This window comes from Branchiostoma belcheri, unplaced genomic scaffold, assembly GCF_001625305.1.
Source record: "Branchiostoma belcheri isolate BF01 breed outbred unplaced genomic scaffold, Haploidv18h27 scaffold325, whole genome shotgun sequence".
Classification (NCBI taxonomy): domain Eukaryota; kingdom Metazoa; phylum Chordata; class Leptocardii; order Amphioxiformes; family Branchiostomatidae; genus Branchiostoma; species Branchiostoma belcheri.
Window position 1 is genome coordinate 1517 of NW_017803938.1, and position 12385 is coordinate 13901.

General features: G+C 44.1%; 2 protein-coding genes across 2 annotated transcripts in view; both read right to left on the bottom strand.

Annotated features, from left to right (window-relative positions):
• LOC109475081 (protein phosphatase 1 regulatory subunit 16A-like) overlaps positions 1-7952 on the bottom strand; it is a gene marked incomplete at its 3' end in the record, with an annotated part of 9194 nt that extends 1242 nt beyond the window's left edge. The window contains exons 1-2 of the mRNA XM_019775623.1: positions 7842-7952; positions 7274-7375 (exon numbers count right to left, since the gene is read on the bottom strand). Coding sequence (XP_019631182.1) covers positions 7274-7375; positions 7842-7952 — 213 coding nt within the window. The remainder of the gene's footprint in view (positions 1-7273; positions 7376-7841) is intronic.
• Positions 7953-11815: 3863 nt separating this feature from the next.
• The window catches only part of LOC109475082, a 130278-nt gene continuing 129708 nt past the window's right edge, over positions 11816-12385 (bottom strand). Inside the window, exon 179 of the mRNA XM_019775624.1 lies at positions 11816-11955. Within this exon, the coding sequence (XP_019631183.1) occupies positions 11816-11955 (140 nt within the window). The remainder of the gene's footprint in view (positions 11956-12385) is intronic.

A 12385-nucleotide genomic window follows, 5' to 3' on the forward strand; every position in this document is an offset into this window, starting at 1 on the left:
ACATCACATTGAATCATCTTACTCTTTTTTAACTGGCACGCGGCCTCTCGTCAACCGCCTCACAGCCTTCTCTGTTACCGGCACGCGGCCTTCAGCCGCCTTACAGCCTTCTGCGTTACTGGCCCACGGGACCTCGCCGGCCGCCTTACAGCCTTCTGTGCTCCTGGCACGCGGTCTCTAGCCAGCCGCCGTACAGCCTTCTGAGTCACCGGCACTTGCATCCTTCTGTGTTACCGGCACGCGGCCTCCAGCCGCCTTATAGCCTTCTGTGTTACCGGCACGCGGCCTCCCGCCGCCTTATAGCCTTCTGTGTTACTGGCACGCCGGCCCTTGCCGGCCGCCTTACAGCCTTCTGTGTTGCTAGCACGCGGCTTCTCACCCGCCGCCTTACAGCCTTCTGTGTCACCGGCACGCGGCATCTCAGCCCCCGCGTGCCGACAACACAGCGCAACACAGCGTGCTTGCATCCTTCAAGTTGCAGCGAGCTTCTAGACGGTCACTGGAATCGGGGCACCGCTCATTCGGCTGCTGTTTTCTCGGCGAGCTGCATCGGTAGCCCACTGTGCCCTTGCTGCTGATGGAGAAACAAAGCGAAACCTGCAGCTGGCCCAAACATGTTGCAAAATAAGAATACATAGTGCATACCACCATATCAACACAAACTTCCAGGTGAAGTGCAGGAACCCATGCACAACACGCGAACACCCCCACTACATGACAAGACCACAACACCAGCCACGCAATCAGTCACTCTTTTCTCCCCCCCTGCCTGGAACCTCAATAGTGGGATTTACCACGCTAGCATGAGTGAACGCAGGCCACTCAAACCTCACACAGCTAACACATACCAGTGTTCTTGGGCACCGCACCAAAAATTACCATGACACAACATCACATTAGCATTACACACACGCAAAATGTGCTGTGAGAGGCGTGAGCGAACACGTGGCACCTGGCTTAGTGGTCCACCGGATTGACAATTCCATCAACCCGGAGCAGCAAACCACTGCAAAAAAAAAAAAACAAGAAACACGACCACAGAAAACTAGCCCGAGCTCGCAACACTCGGACGAGGTCTGCCACTGGGGGACCCTAAACAAACAGGGTCGATGAGACTACACACGTCTGAGAACGCCAAAGGAAAAATTTACAAGAAATCTGAACGAAAATCAAAAAGGACCGTCAAATATATTACAATCCTGCAGCCGCCGCCTGGTCCTGCTAGAATTGGGCGTCCCTGAATTGCCCACAGCGAGGATTGCAACGGATTGCGATCCCTCTTTCATGAAGACGAGAGGGGCAGCCATCTTGCATCTCTGGGCTGGTCGCCTCGACCGTACCTGAAAACTGTTGAATCGAAGGCAAAACTAAAAATTACATAACACTGGATTAGTTCCTGGTCTAAATGTTCCGTCCCCGCAGACAGAAAACGTTTCTAGCTTTCCCCTGCGAAGGATGGCAACGGATTCTATCCTGCAAAGAAACAAACCTCTCCATGGCCAGACTTGTTTCGTAGGCATCCTTCCTTCCTGCTCCTTTGAAACATACATCCAAGGACAATATTAGCTGAACGAGTTATAAAACAAAACACAGCCAACAAAAACTGTGTCTAAACTTCGCCGGTAGCTGTCCTACGGCACCCAAACCTGCTCTGCCACAGCACGGCGATCTACCGGCTCAACGCCGCGACAGCCACGGTCTGCCCGCACGAGCAGTCCCGCCTGAATCCGGGGTGCCTCGCCTCGACGGGTTTTGCTGGGTGGGGGGCTTGAAGAGCGTAGGCCAGACGTGGACGGGGAACCGGGCCTGACCCGGAAGAATGACGTCATGCTGGTATTGCATTGTGGGTGATGACGTCATACCTTCCGGCCCAATAGCCGAGCATGACAAATAGTATGATGTGAAGTTCCGTCGATCACCAACAGGTTCCCGGATGTCCAGCTACGATCCCGCCATAGCCTGACTGGTCGATCGATCAATTTTAATTTTAATCAGAGAAGAAAAACAAAAAGGAGGCATGTGTGGCGCCAACCAGAAGTTAAGTCACTTATATTACAGCACTAAAAAGAGACAAGTAAGGAAAGAAAGTATGAAGGAACAAACCTACGCAGAGGTCGAGTATTGACTGGATTGATGCTGATTAATTACAAGGAACGAAGGATAAATCAAGGCAACGAGTGTAAAGTGGAAGTGATCCACACTATTTAAAGTTACTACCGCCTCAGACATGTGTAACAGCATGTATATCAGAAGTGTGATTTCTGTAAGGTGACTAACGAATAAAATGTAGTTGCGTTTCTGTTATGTCGCTAGGTGTCGCTTTACAGGAGGTGCGTATTTCGCTAGCTCCCGACGTTTTCAGTTGTAAAGTGTGTTTATTTCCTCCCGAACAAGTCGTCGGTGTAATATCGAGTAGTCAACAGGTCAGTCTATCATCAAAGGATTATAAGAAGACGATCTCGGTGGATTTTGTCCATTTTCTGTGGGAAATTCGAGCATCGGTTTCCTGTCAACTCTTTGCCTGGGGAGGGCGATCACCCTGCCTTTGTTTACGTCGCCTGGAGGCAACAGACGCCACCACCACCATGTCGGCTACGGGTAAGGTGGGGCTTGCTATTGAGGATCCATACCTTGACAAACTTCAGGACATTAATCTATGGGTCAAGATGTACGTAAAGTCTGGCATGAGACCAAAGGAAGTAGATGTTGCTAAGGCGCTTGTACATGGGAGGGATCATGAGCGTTTACAACCGTCGGACATTCTCGGAGTCCAAATTGTCCTCCCAATAAGCATTGTTAACCTGTCGTCAAGCCGAGTCAAGGAATATGTTCTCAGTAACCCTTGTATTAACTTGGCTGGGAAAGACTTAACACTACTGGACTTTGTAAACACGCCGCTGTCTAAACCCCCTCCACTGACCCGTGTGTCCATACATGGGGTGTTCCATTCTGTACCAGATACTATTGTCGCAGAATGGGTCGACGGCTTTGCCGCCCGTGAGACTCCTATTGAGAGGCACAAAGTCAAGACCAACAGTGACATGTTTAAGCATCTCAGATCCGGTCACCGATTCTGTTATGTCAGCATGGTTACCGGAGAGTTACCACCGAGATACACAACAATGACCACCCCCCATCCACACGACCCTCTCAGCTCTATGGATATTGATCTGGAGGTTTTCTGTGGGAGAGATCAAGTCATTAATTGTCGGCGTTGCAAGTCCGTAGATCACAAGTCTCACGTTTGCCCGACGATCACGTGCTTCACGTGTGGCAAGCAAGGTCATGTCAAATCCAACTGTCAAGAGTACAAGAAAAGGTCTAGTCGGGACCGTCGCGTTTACGTGTCAGACCAGACCGGTGACCTTAGCCCAGATACTCGCAGCTCTCTTGACGTCATTAATGAAGCGTTCGACGCTTACGTCAAGCCAGCCTTACACACCACTAATCGTTTCCAGCCCTTGGTTGACCTGGATCCTGAAACCATCTCACCCAACCCTTGGGGTGTTCCGCGTCAACCTTTTGCACCGATGTCACCTCATCGCCGAGGAGCTACAGGTGGAACAACTCGCCACTCGGCGAAATCCGGAACACCTGTCCGTGATTCCGGAGGATCGAGGCGGAGTGTCCGGAACAGAAAGAGATCCCGTGCGCGTGTGTCAGGTGATCAACTGACGTCAGCATCTAAAAAGTCACTAGTTGCTGAGCCCGTGTAAGATCCACCCGCGGAAGATCCACCCTTGGATCTTCATATCACATGTGACAACACCACGTCCGACAAGACTGCAGTACGTCTGTCACACAGAGTTGATGATGAAGTCTGTGTTGTGAACGCCTTCTCCACCGGTATTGTGTCCCGCGCTCCCACAGGATCTCGTGTCCCGACTGAACTTTCTAGTCAAAGAGTGAGCACTCGGTCGATGTCGAGACTGTCAATGAACTCGATGGGCGAATAGCAACCAGCTCCTAATGGTTCTATTCAGACTCCTCGAACTGGTGACGACTTTGTATCCGTCTGTTACCTGAACGCTAGGAGCCTTGCCTCCGTGAACAGATCAAGGAACAAACTTGTACAACTGCAGAACTTGGTCGGTTTGTTGCAACCTTCCATAGTCGCTGTCACTGAGACGTGGCTTGGACCTCACATAGACGACAATGAACTCTTACCATTTAGTGACTATCTCATATTACGTAGAGACAGACACTCCACCAACCCTGGTAAAAGGGGTGGAGGGGTTCTTCTTGCGCTGTCACAGAACTTAAAAGCTCAGCGTCTGTCTGAGCTCGAACCATTATCCAGTGAAATTCTTGTATGTTCTATAAGCCCTAGATCCCACTCCAAAGTGGCTATCATCGTATGTTATAGGGCTCCTAACCACAATGTCACTGTGTTCTCCACTGATTTGAAGAATACACTGGAACTTATTTCCAGAAAATTTCAGTTCGTTATCTTAATGGGGGATTTTAATCTACCTGGGATTGACTGGACGTCATCAGATACAGGTAGTTATGGGCTAGTTAACACCTTTATTGATGTTATTGATGATTTTCATATGACGCAGATTAACTACGTCCCATCAAATCACCATGGTAACTTACTTGATCTTGTTTTTTGTAACATCCCTGAGAAATTATCCCATGTATCCCTAGTAGACCTTGAATTCGATTCTGATCACGCTATACTAGAGTTTAAGATTGATATCAAACCACACCCTAAATCCAAGACATCTAGACATGTATATGATTTTAAAAATGGTGACTTTGATGGCCTAATTAACTATCTGCAGGCTTTTCCGTTGTCCGAAACCATCGATTCACTCTTATGTGTTGACAGTGTATGGGAAAGGTGGCTTGCTGCAGTTAAATCGGCTGTGGACAAATTTATACCTAAAAAAGTAATCAATTAGACATTTAAGAAAGTGTATGCTAACAGCATGGACTAGAGCTAAACGAACTAATAAATTGAGTCACTGGGCCAAGTTCAGGCGTCTTAGGAATAAATTAAAGAAAGCGTTGAATGCGAAATATTCCAAGTATGTCACTGATTTGGGTGACACGGTGATTAGTAATCTCAAAAGATTCTGGTCATTCTTTCGCACCAAAACCAAGTCCAAAACTCTTCCCAACAGAATGAAATTCCAGGATAGTTATGTTGAGTCTGCTCAGGAGAAAGCAGACACGTTTAATGAATTCTTCTTTTCTGTGTTCAACTGCTCAGAGAAGGAAACCCCATTGCCTAGTTTAGGTGAGATTTTAAATGTGCCAAAAATTTCCACAGTCTCTTTTGCTGTTTGTAATATTGTTTCTATCCTGAAGAACTTGGAAGTCAATAAGGCCACAGGGCCTGACGACCTTCCAGCCATGATTTTAAACAAATGTGCCCAACAACTAGCCCCCTCTTTGAAAATGTTATTTGAATTATGTTTAAACACTGGAAAAATTCCGAGTATGTGGAAGAAGGCGAATGTTGTTCCAGTGTTTAAGAAAGGGGACAAGAGCAATGTTACTAATTATAGACCAATATCTTTACTTTGTATAACTAGCAAAGTGTTCGAGAGGTGTATTTTTAATTCTGTGTTTCCGCTTGTTTCTGATTCTCTGTACTCCCTGCAACATGGTTTTGTTAGGGGTAAGTCCAGTACAACTCAACTACTAGAGGTATATGATGAAATAGGTCAGGTTTTAGATGCATCTGGACAAGTAGATGTTATTTTTCTAGATTTCTGTAAAGCCTTTGACACTGTTCCTCACAGGCTACTTGTACATAAGCTGAAGTTATATGGATTTGATAGTCAACTCCTTACCTTGATAAGCGATTACCTCTACGATCGCCAACAAAGAACAATTGTTGAAGGTCAGAAGTCTAACTACTTGCCTGTATTATCCGGGGTCCCTCAAGGATCAATCCTTGGCCCGTTTTATTTTTGTTATATATCAATGACTTACCTGACTACGTACATTTCGGCAGGATGGCCATGTTTGCTGATGATGCCAAATGTTTTAAAAGTATAAACTCGATTTTTGCTTGTATAAGATTTCAGGCTGACTTGGAAAGACTTGCCTTCTGGAGTAAAACATGGCAAATGAGATTTCATCCCTCCAAATGCTCCGTAGTCAGTGTTACACGAAAGTCCACCCCTATTGAATATACATATAGTATGGTACTGATGGTACTGAACTTACCAGATGTCTAGCTTATGAAGACCTTGGTCTTCAGGTTCGTCATAACCTAAGTTGGAACGCCCATGTACTGAACAAAGTTTCAAAATGCAACTCGATCCTTGCCATGATAAAGCGATCTGTTGGTTACAAAGCTCCTTTCATAGTCAAACTCAACTTGTATCGTTCATTAGTTATGCCACACTTAGATTATTGCTCTCAGGTGTGGTCTCCACACACGAGATTGGTAATGCGCAAGGTTGAGAGTGTACAACGGAGAGCCACTAAATACATCTGTAACAACTACGAACTGTCATACAGGGATCGACTTACCTCTACCAATCTGTTACCGCTGTGTTATAGACGGGAACTTTTCGATGTATTATTCCTTTTCAAGTGTATTCGTGGTTTTTACTCCATTGATATATCTCGTTTTGTTAAAGTTTCTGTACCCAGTAGATCTCTTCGCTTTACCGACCAATTTCAATTTACTGTCCGCCCATGTAAAACTGAAACATTTACCTTTTCATATTTTAGCCGTGTAGTACTCATCTGGAACACTTTACCTGTAACAATCCGTCAACATTTGTACTCAAATCTTAGCATTTCATCTGTCAGGAAATTGTTAGCCACTTATTACATATCCCGGGTACACTCCACATATTCCACCGATAACATATGCACCTGGTCCTCCATTTGTAGATGTCATGCCTGCCTAACCACTTAGCCATACCTTACTGCCCTTATTGTTGTTTGTATTTTGTATATTGTATATTTTTAGTTCTGATATTTAGATGTATCTTGATGTATTATTTGTCTCGGTGCTATGTATCTCTGTTGAGGAGCCGGCCCCGTGGAGAAACCAGCTTTCTGTTGCCGGCTCCTCACAGATTTTTTTTAAATCTGTAAAGCTCAATAAATAAAAATGTGTGCAATGGAAAGTTGTGGGCAAAACTTTCACTTTCAAACTTCACATGGAACCTACTTAGGATTTGTGTTTTATCTTCCTGACTTTTCTGACCCAGACTGAGTGGAGAAACTTGACAAGGGAACCACGAGTCACCCTGTCAGGGTTCAGGTCAGGAGAAGTCAGAACTGAGGTATTTCTACTTACCCGGTCGTCCCTCGCCTCCAGGTCGGCACCGTGTTCGATCAGCAATGCCGCCACTTTAGTCTGCCCGTGCAGGCTGGCCACATGCAGGGACGTCTGGTCATCCTGGATAGAACAACAGTTGGGACGATAACCGGTTACAAAGCGGCTGTATAGGCCGTGCGTTTACTAAAAATGACATATCCCGGGGACCTGACAGCTTTTTTACCTTAAGAAATATATACAGGATGATAATTATCTAGTGTTGTTAGTTCTGTCCACCGCCTTATCAGAGCAATTTCATAGCTTTACTTTGATTGTCAAAACGGTTTACAATTCAGTTACGGATCATTTAAGCAATGAGTGTTCATCATATTTAGATTTTTTCAACATTTAAATAATACAGTAATTCAGCTTATAAGCAAAATAGCTTATATCAACGGCACCACTTAATAAAAAATGTGATAAATCTAACGGAAATATGTAACAGAAAAGTTAATGTCTGATACAGATACAGAGCTGGACAAATGAACAACAGTAACAAGGCTGGACTACAAGTCTGTAACATTGTATGAACTAACAGTTTGCTTACCGATAATCCCCATTTTTTCTTGACCCTGAGGTCGACCCCAGCGTCCAGCCCCCTCCTCACAGTCTGCACGTTACCTTTCTGCACAGCCGTGTAGAACGTGTCCAGGTCCATCTCCTCACTACCTGCTGGGGCGGCATGGAATAAGTTAGGCTTTGAACAACGTATTTAACAAACAAAAAAACGTATTTATCAAAGGTGCAAACATCAGAATTTTTAATAAGTTAATTTTTCTAATCTCTATGCAGATCATATGATAGTAAGACAGTGTCCTTTGGCCAGAGGAGTGATCATTGGCCGTTACTCCTGTGGCTCATGAACACTGTCTTGCCAGCGAAAGGGATTTGCTTGGAGATTAGATTTTTCTTTTTCTGGTGCAAATTCTTAACACGGTTTTCAGGTAGATTGGCTCTGTGTACAATATTTATTGGCACGGCAATAGTACAGCGATTGTACTGGAGTTTTTGTTAGGTCTTCTGCACAGTGAATACAAGAGGAACTAGTACAAAGTTGTAAGCATTTTATATGTATCTACGTACTTACTGTTTACGTTTAGTTTCGCATATCTATTTTCTATTTATCTATTTCATCTTAAAATAGCTGGGTAGCCCATTCAACTAGACGGACTAAATCGCACCCCTAGCGGCCCACCCGAGTAACCGGCTCCCGTCCCTGGCGTCAAGAACTGACGTGTATAACGTGTAGAAACTGCTTTGCAATAGGGCCCGGCATGCACTTACATAGGACAAGACATGGTTAATGTTACATTTAGTCAAGCAGCAAAAGATGGACAACAGTCAAATAGAACGTCCAAATAGAATATTAACATTTCATATTTCAACACTTTTACCAGTTTTCACACCGTAAAGACGATCCCTAAAATATTAATTGATTCGATAGCATCAAATGTATTCGTTCATTTAGAGCTTTCCTGTTATCGTCCTATTTCACCGGGCAGGCAGTTTATCAGTCCTGCGTAATCTCCAAGCAGATCCTAGGGTGGCAAAATACAGTATCAAATGGGCCAGAGGGGGCCCAATACGCCGGACAAGGATCTGCAGAAAGTCTCAAGCATCAATGCATCATAAACCAAATCACTCAAACACATTACAGTCTTTCTACGAGTACGTGCGAACTGCGAAGCCCTTGGGTGGCGTATTGCACCCTCTCTGGCCAATGGATACTGCCTTTTGCCTTCCTAGGATCTGCTTGGAGATAATGCCGTGCAGACATGTCAACACAGACTGGCGGGTAAACATGATCAGGCCGCACCTTTGGACCGGCTGCCTTATCAACAGCGCCATTTGTTGCGTGTTTGTTTATTCCATTATTTTTACCTAAAGGAACCCCCTGACTATCTACTTCAGCATTTCTTAACGTAACTAAATACCACAAAGGCAGAATATGCCTCAACGTAACTAACCACCATAGTGAGGCGGATAGATGCCATACATCGATGAAAGTAAATTTGACGAAAATATATATTACTTTTATAGAAATTCGGAGTGAAATGCAAGTTCTTCATTAAACAAATGTCAGCTATACATATGTATGTACCACAAGTTGTTATCAACGTTATAAAGTTGTTAGCAACATAATCTTTTATACTGCCTGGCCTTCTCTTAAGATTACATAAATTGCATGTGTGAAATTCATATCTCTTGGCAACAATCCAAAGATATTTATCTTTTATGAACATGTAATGACAAACTGTTACTGTAGTTTTCCTACCCAGCTTCAGATAAACATTTAGTAAACCACTTTAGCTACAAGTTTTGTAGTCAACGCATATGTCGACCAAGACATGTAAACTTAATGCGGATTTTGCTGATGTTCAGCACCATACCTTCAGCCATAGTGGATGAGACAGCCGTTCTGGAGTCCCTGTTATGGCTGTTTATCCGCTTACCTGGACCAGATTGTAAGTAGAGCAAAAAGAAAGTCAGATATAACGTTACATGTGTTTGTACAACTTATACATGGGTTGTTATCAGCATTAATTTCACCAAGAAATGTAAACACGAATTTTGCTAATGTTCAGCGCCATACCTGCAGTCTCAGTTGATCAGACAGCCGTTCTAGAGTCCCTGTTGTCCGGTTTATGCCCTGTTGTGGTTGTTTATCCGCTAACCTGGACCAGAAGTCCGGACAGACCCGGAGCCCAACATGGCGACCGCCGCCACATCACGAGACACAAACAGGTGCGCCGGTCTGGGGACTTTGAACTTTTATCACCAGACGTGTGTTTGTCGTCTGCTTGGTTAGTAAGCTACGTCAGGGAGTTTGGCGCGAATATCAAAACGCTTAGAGTCCGTCTGGGGCAAAGTAACGGCAGATCAGGCGGTTGGCAACTAAAAATAAGTTTCTGGCTCATTCTGCAACGGCACGCCTAGACGTGAGGTTACTTTTCAATACCAATAACAGGCGTTCGTTGAGGAAATCATTGCCAGATTCAAGAAATTACCAAACGTTTTCCTACCCTCACTCCTCTGGCACTAATCGAAGAAAATGCTAACTGCGCCCCAGTTGCATAAAATACTTCTTTTGTTGCTCAAAGTTTCATTTTCTTGTCATGCAACCGGCGACGCTTAAAATGTGATTCACTGCTTAGTCTCTCTACACATGTCTGTATCAGCAGCATCAAGCCAACAACGCATCCAGGCTAGGTCTCTACTACGGGTACCGTAGAGAAAAAAACACGTACAGCGTTTCCAGTTGATTCCTAGCTTGTCTAAACGAAAGCATGAATGAATACACACGACACTTATGTAATAAAATGATAGCCTTTATTCAAATAGTCCAGTGCAAAAGTGCACATTGTCTCCTAATTCTGACGTGCAAGAATAAAAAAGTGCAAAGTAGCTGTGCAAAAGTATATACATTTCTAGGTCTTCACACCATAATTTCATTGCAATGATCTTATATCTAGCTATTGCAGGGATATTTTATACAAATATGACTGTGAACATTCTCAACATTGCACCTTAAAATTTACATTCATTGCTTCCATCTGAAAATTTTAGATAAATTTTGAGAAATAGAAAAATAGTTGGCCCTTTGATTCCACCCCTTTACTGCACATGGAACAGTCCGATGCTGTGAAATGCATGCCCAGATTCCTACAGTATCGATGTTCCTTCAACCTTTACAATTTACTAGTACTTGGGCCAGAAATTTTACAGTATAATTTTCTATTTTCCAAATTATGTACAGTCATCATGAATTATCTACAAATTCTATATCCTAAATATCTATTGTGAAATAAAAATTTTATCTCTGTGTTAAAAGGCAAAAATAGTAAGAACATCACAAATCTAAACGCTACAAAGTAAAAGTAAAATTGACACAAAATCCTTTTGATACACTTCAGTGTGCAACATTGGTGGGAAGGTTGTACTGCATAGTATCACATCTCTGGCTTCAACATTATATCCATGCCTGCCAACACAGTATTCTGGAGTTGGCTAACTTGGCTTATAAAAGTGTAAAATACTGTAAAACTGATACTGCATAGCTTATTGCTTAGTAAAAGCAGCCTTTAATGTTGAGCTTGAAGGCTGAAAGTTGCTGAACATGATTTCTTGTAGCAGGGGGTTGTAAAGTTGAAGCAAAATTGGCAGCTAGCTATTTTGGATCAATGTTCTTTATAGTACCATGGCACATTGTCGTTTTGTAGTTTCTGTTGAGTAGCAGCTGACCAATGATGATGATGGAGTTTCTGTTATCGCATGTCAATTATGTGGTTACCACGAGGGACGAACAAGGATGTGGTTTCCATGGAAACTGAGGTTTATATAGCGACCATGGCGTCCTGTTTCTTGCTGACCTCTGCCTAAAGGTGCACAATGCGGCAGGTGAGATGACTGATGATGAGTTTCCATTATCTTATGTTAATTTTGCGCTTGCCATGGTGATGTATTTATGATGATGATGATTTTCCGTGATGTTAACTTTGCAGTTTCCATGGTAACAGGGGTTTACTTGGCGCTCATGGCGTCCTGTTTCTTGCCGAGCTCAGCCTCGAGCTGCGCGATGCGGCGGGCGAGGTTCTCCCTGCGGAGCTGCAGCGTGGCCAGCTGCTGCTGAGACTGCTCCAGGTGGGAGGGGGACGACGCGCCTGCGGAGAATATACAGACTGGTCAGAACTAGTGTACACAATATACAACAACATGAACAGTAGGACAAGGGGAGATAATACAGCCAGATCAGACAATATGCAACTGTGACAACAACAGCACAAGAAGAGGACAAAATATGGGCTGGCCAGAAGTGAACCAACATGTTGATATGCAACAACAGGGCATGGGGAGAAAATACTGGCTGGTCAGAACTCACTCATAGCAGACTTGAATACTTGGCTTGTACATTTATTACAATAGGACATGGGTAGGAAATACAGGCTCATCAGAATATTGAGTAGACTGGAACATTTGCAACTGTACAGCAACAGGACATGTCCTACCAACTACCCAATCATACAAATGTAGAACTCTACAGACAACAGTCATTTTCCCCTTGTACCATCCTGGAGTGGAACTGTCTCCCAC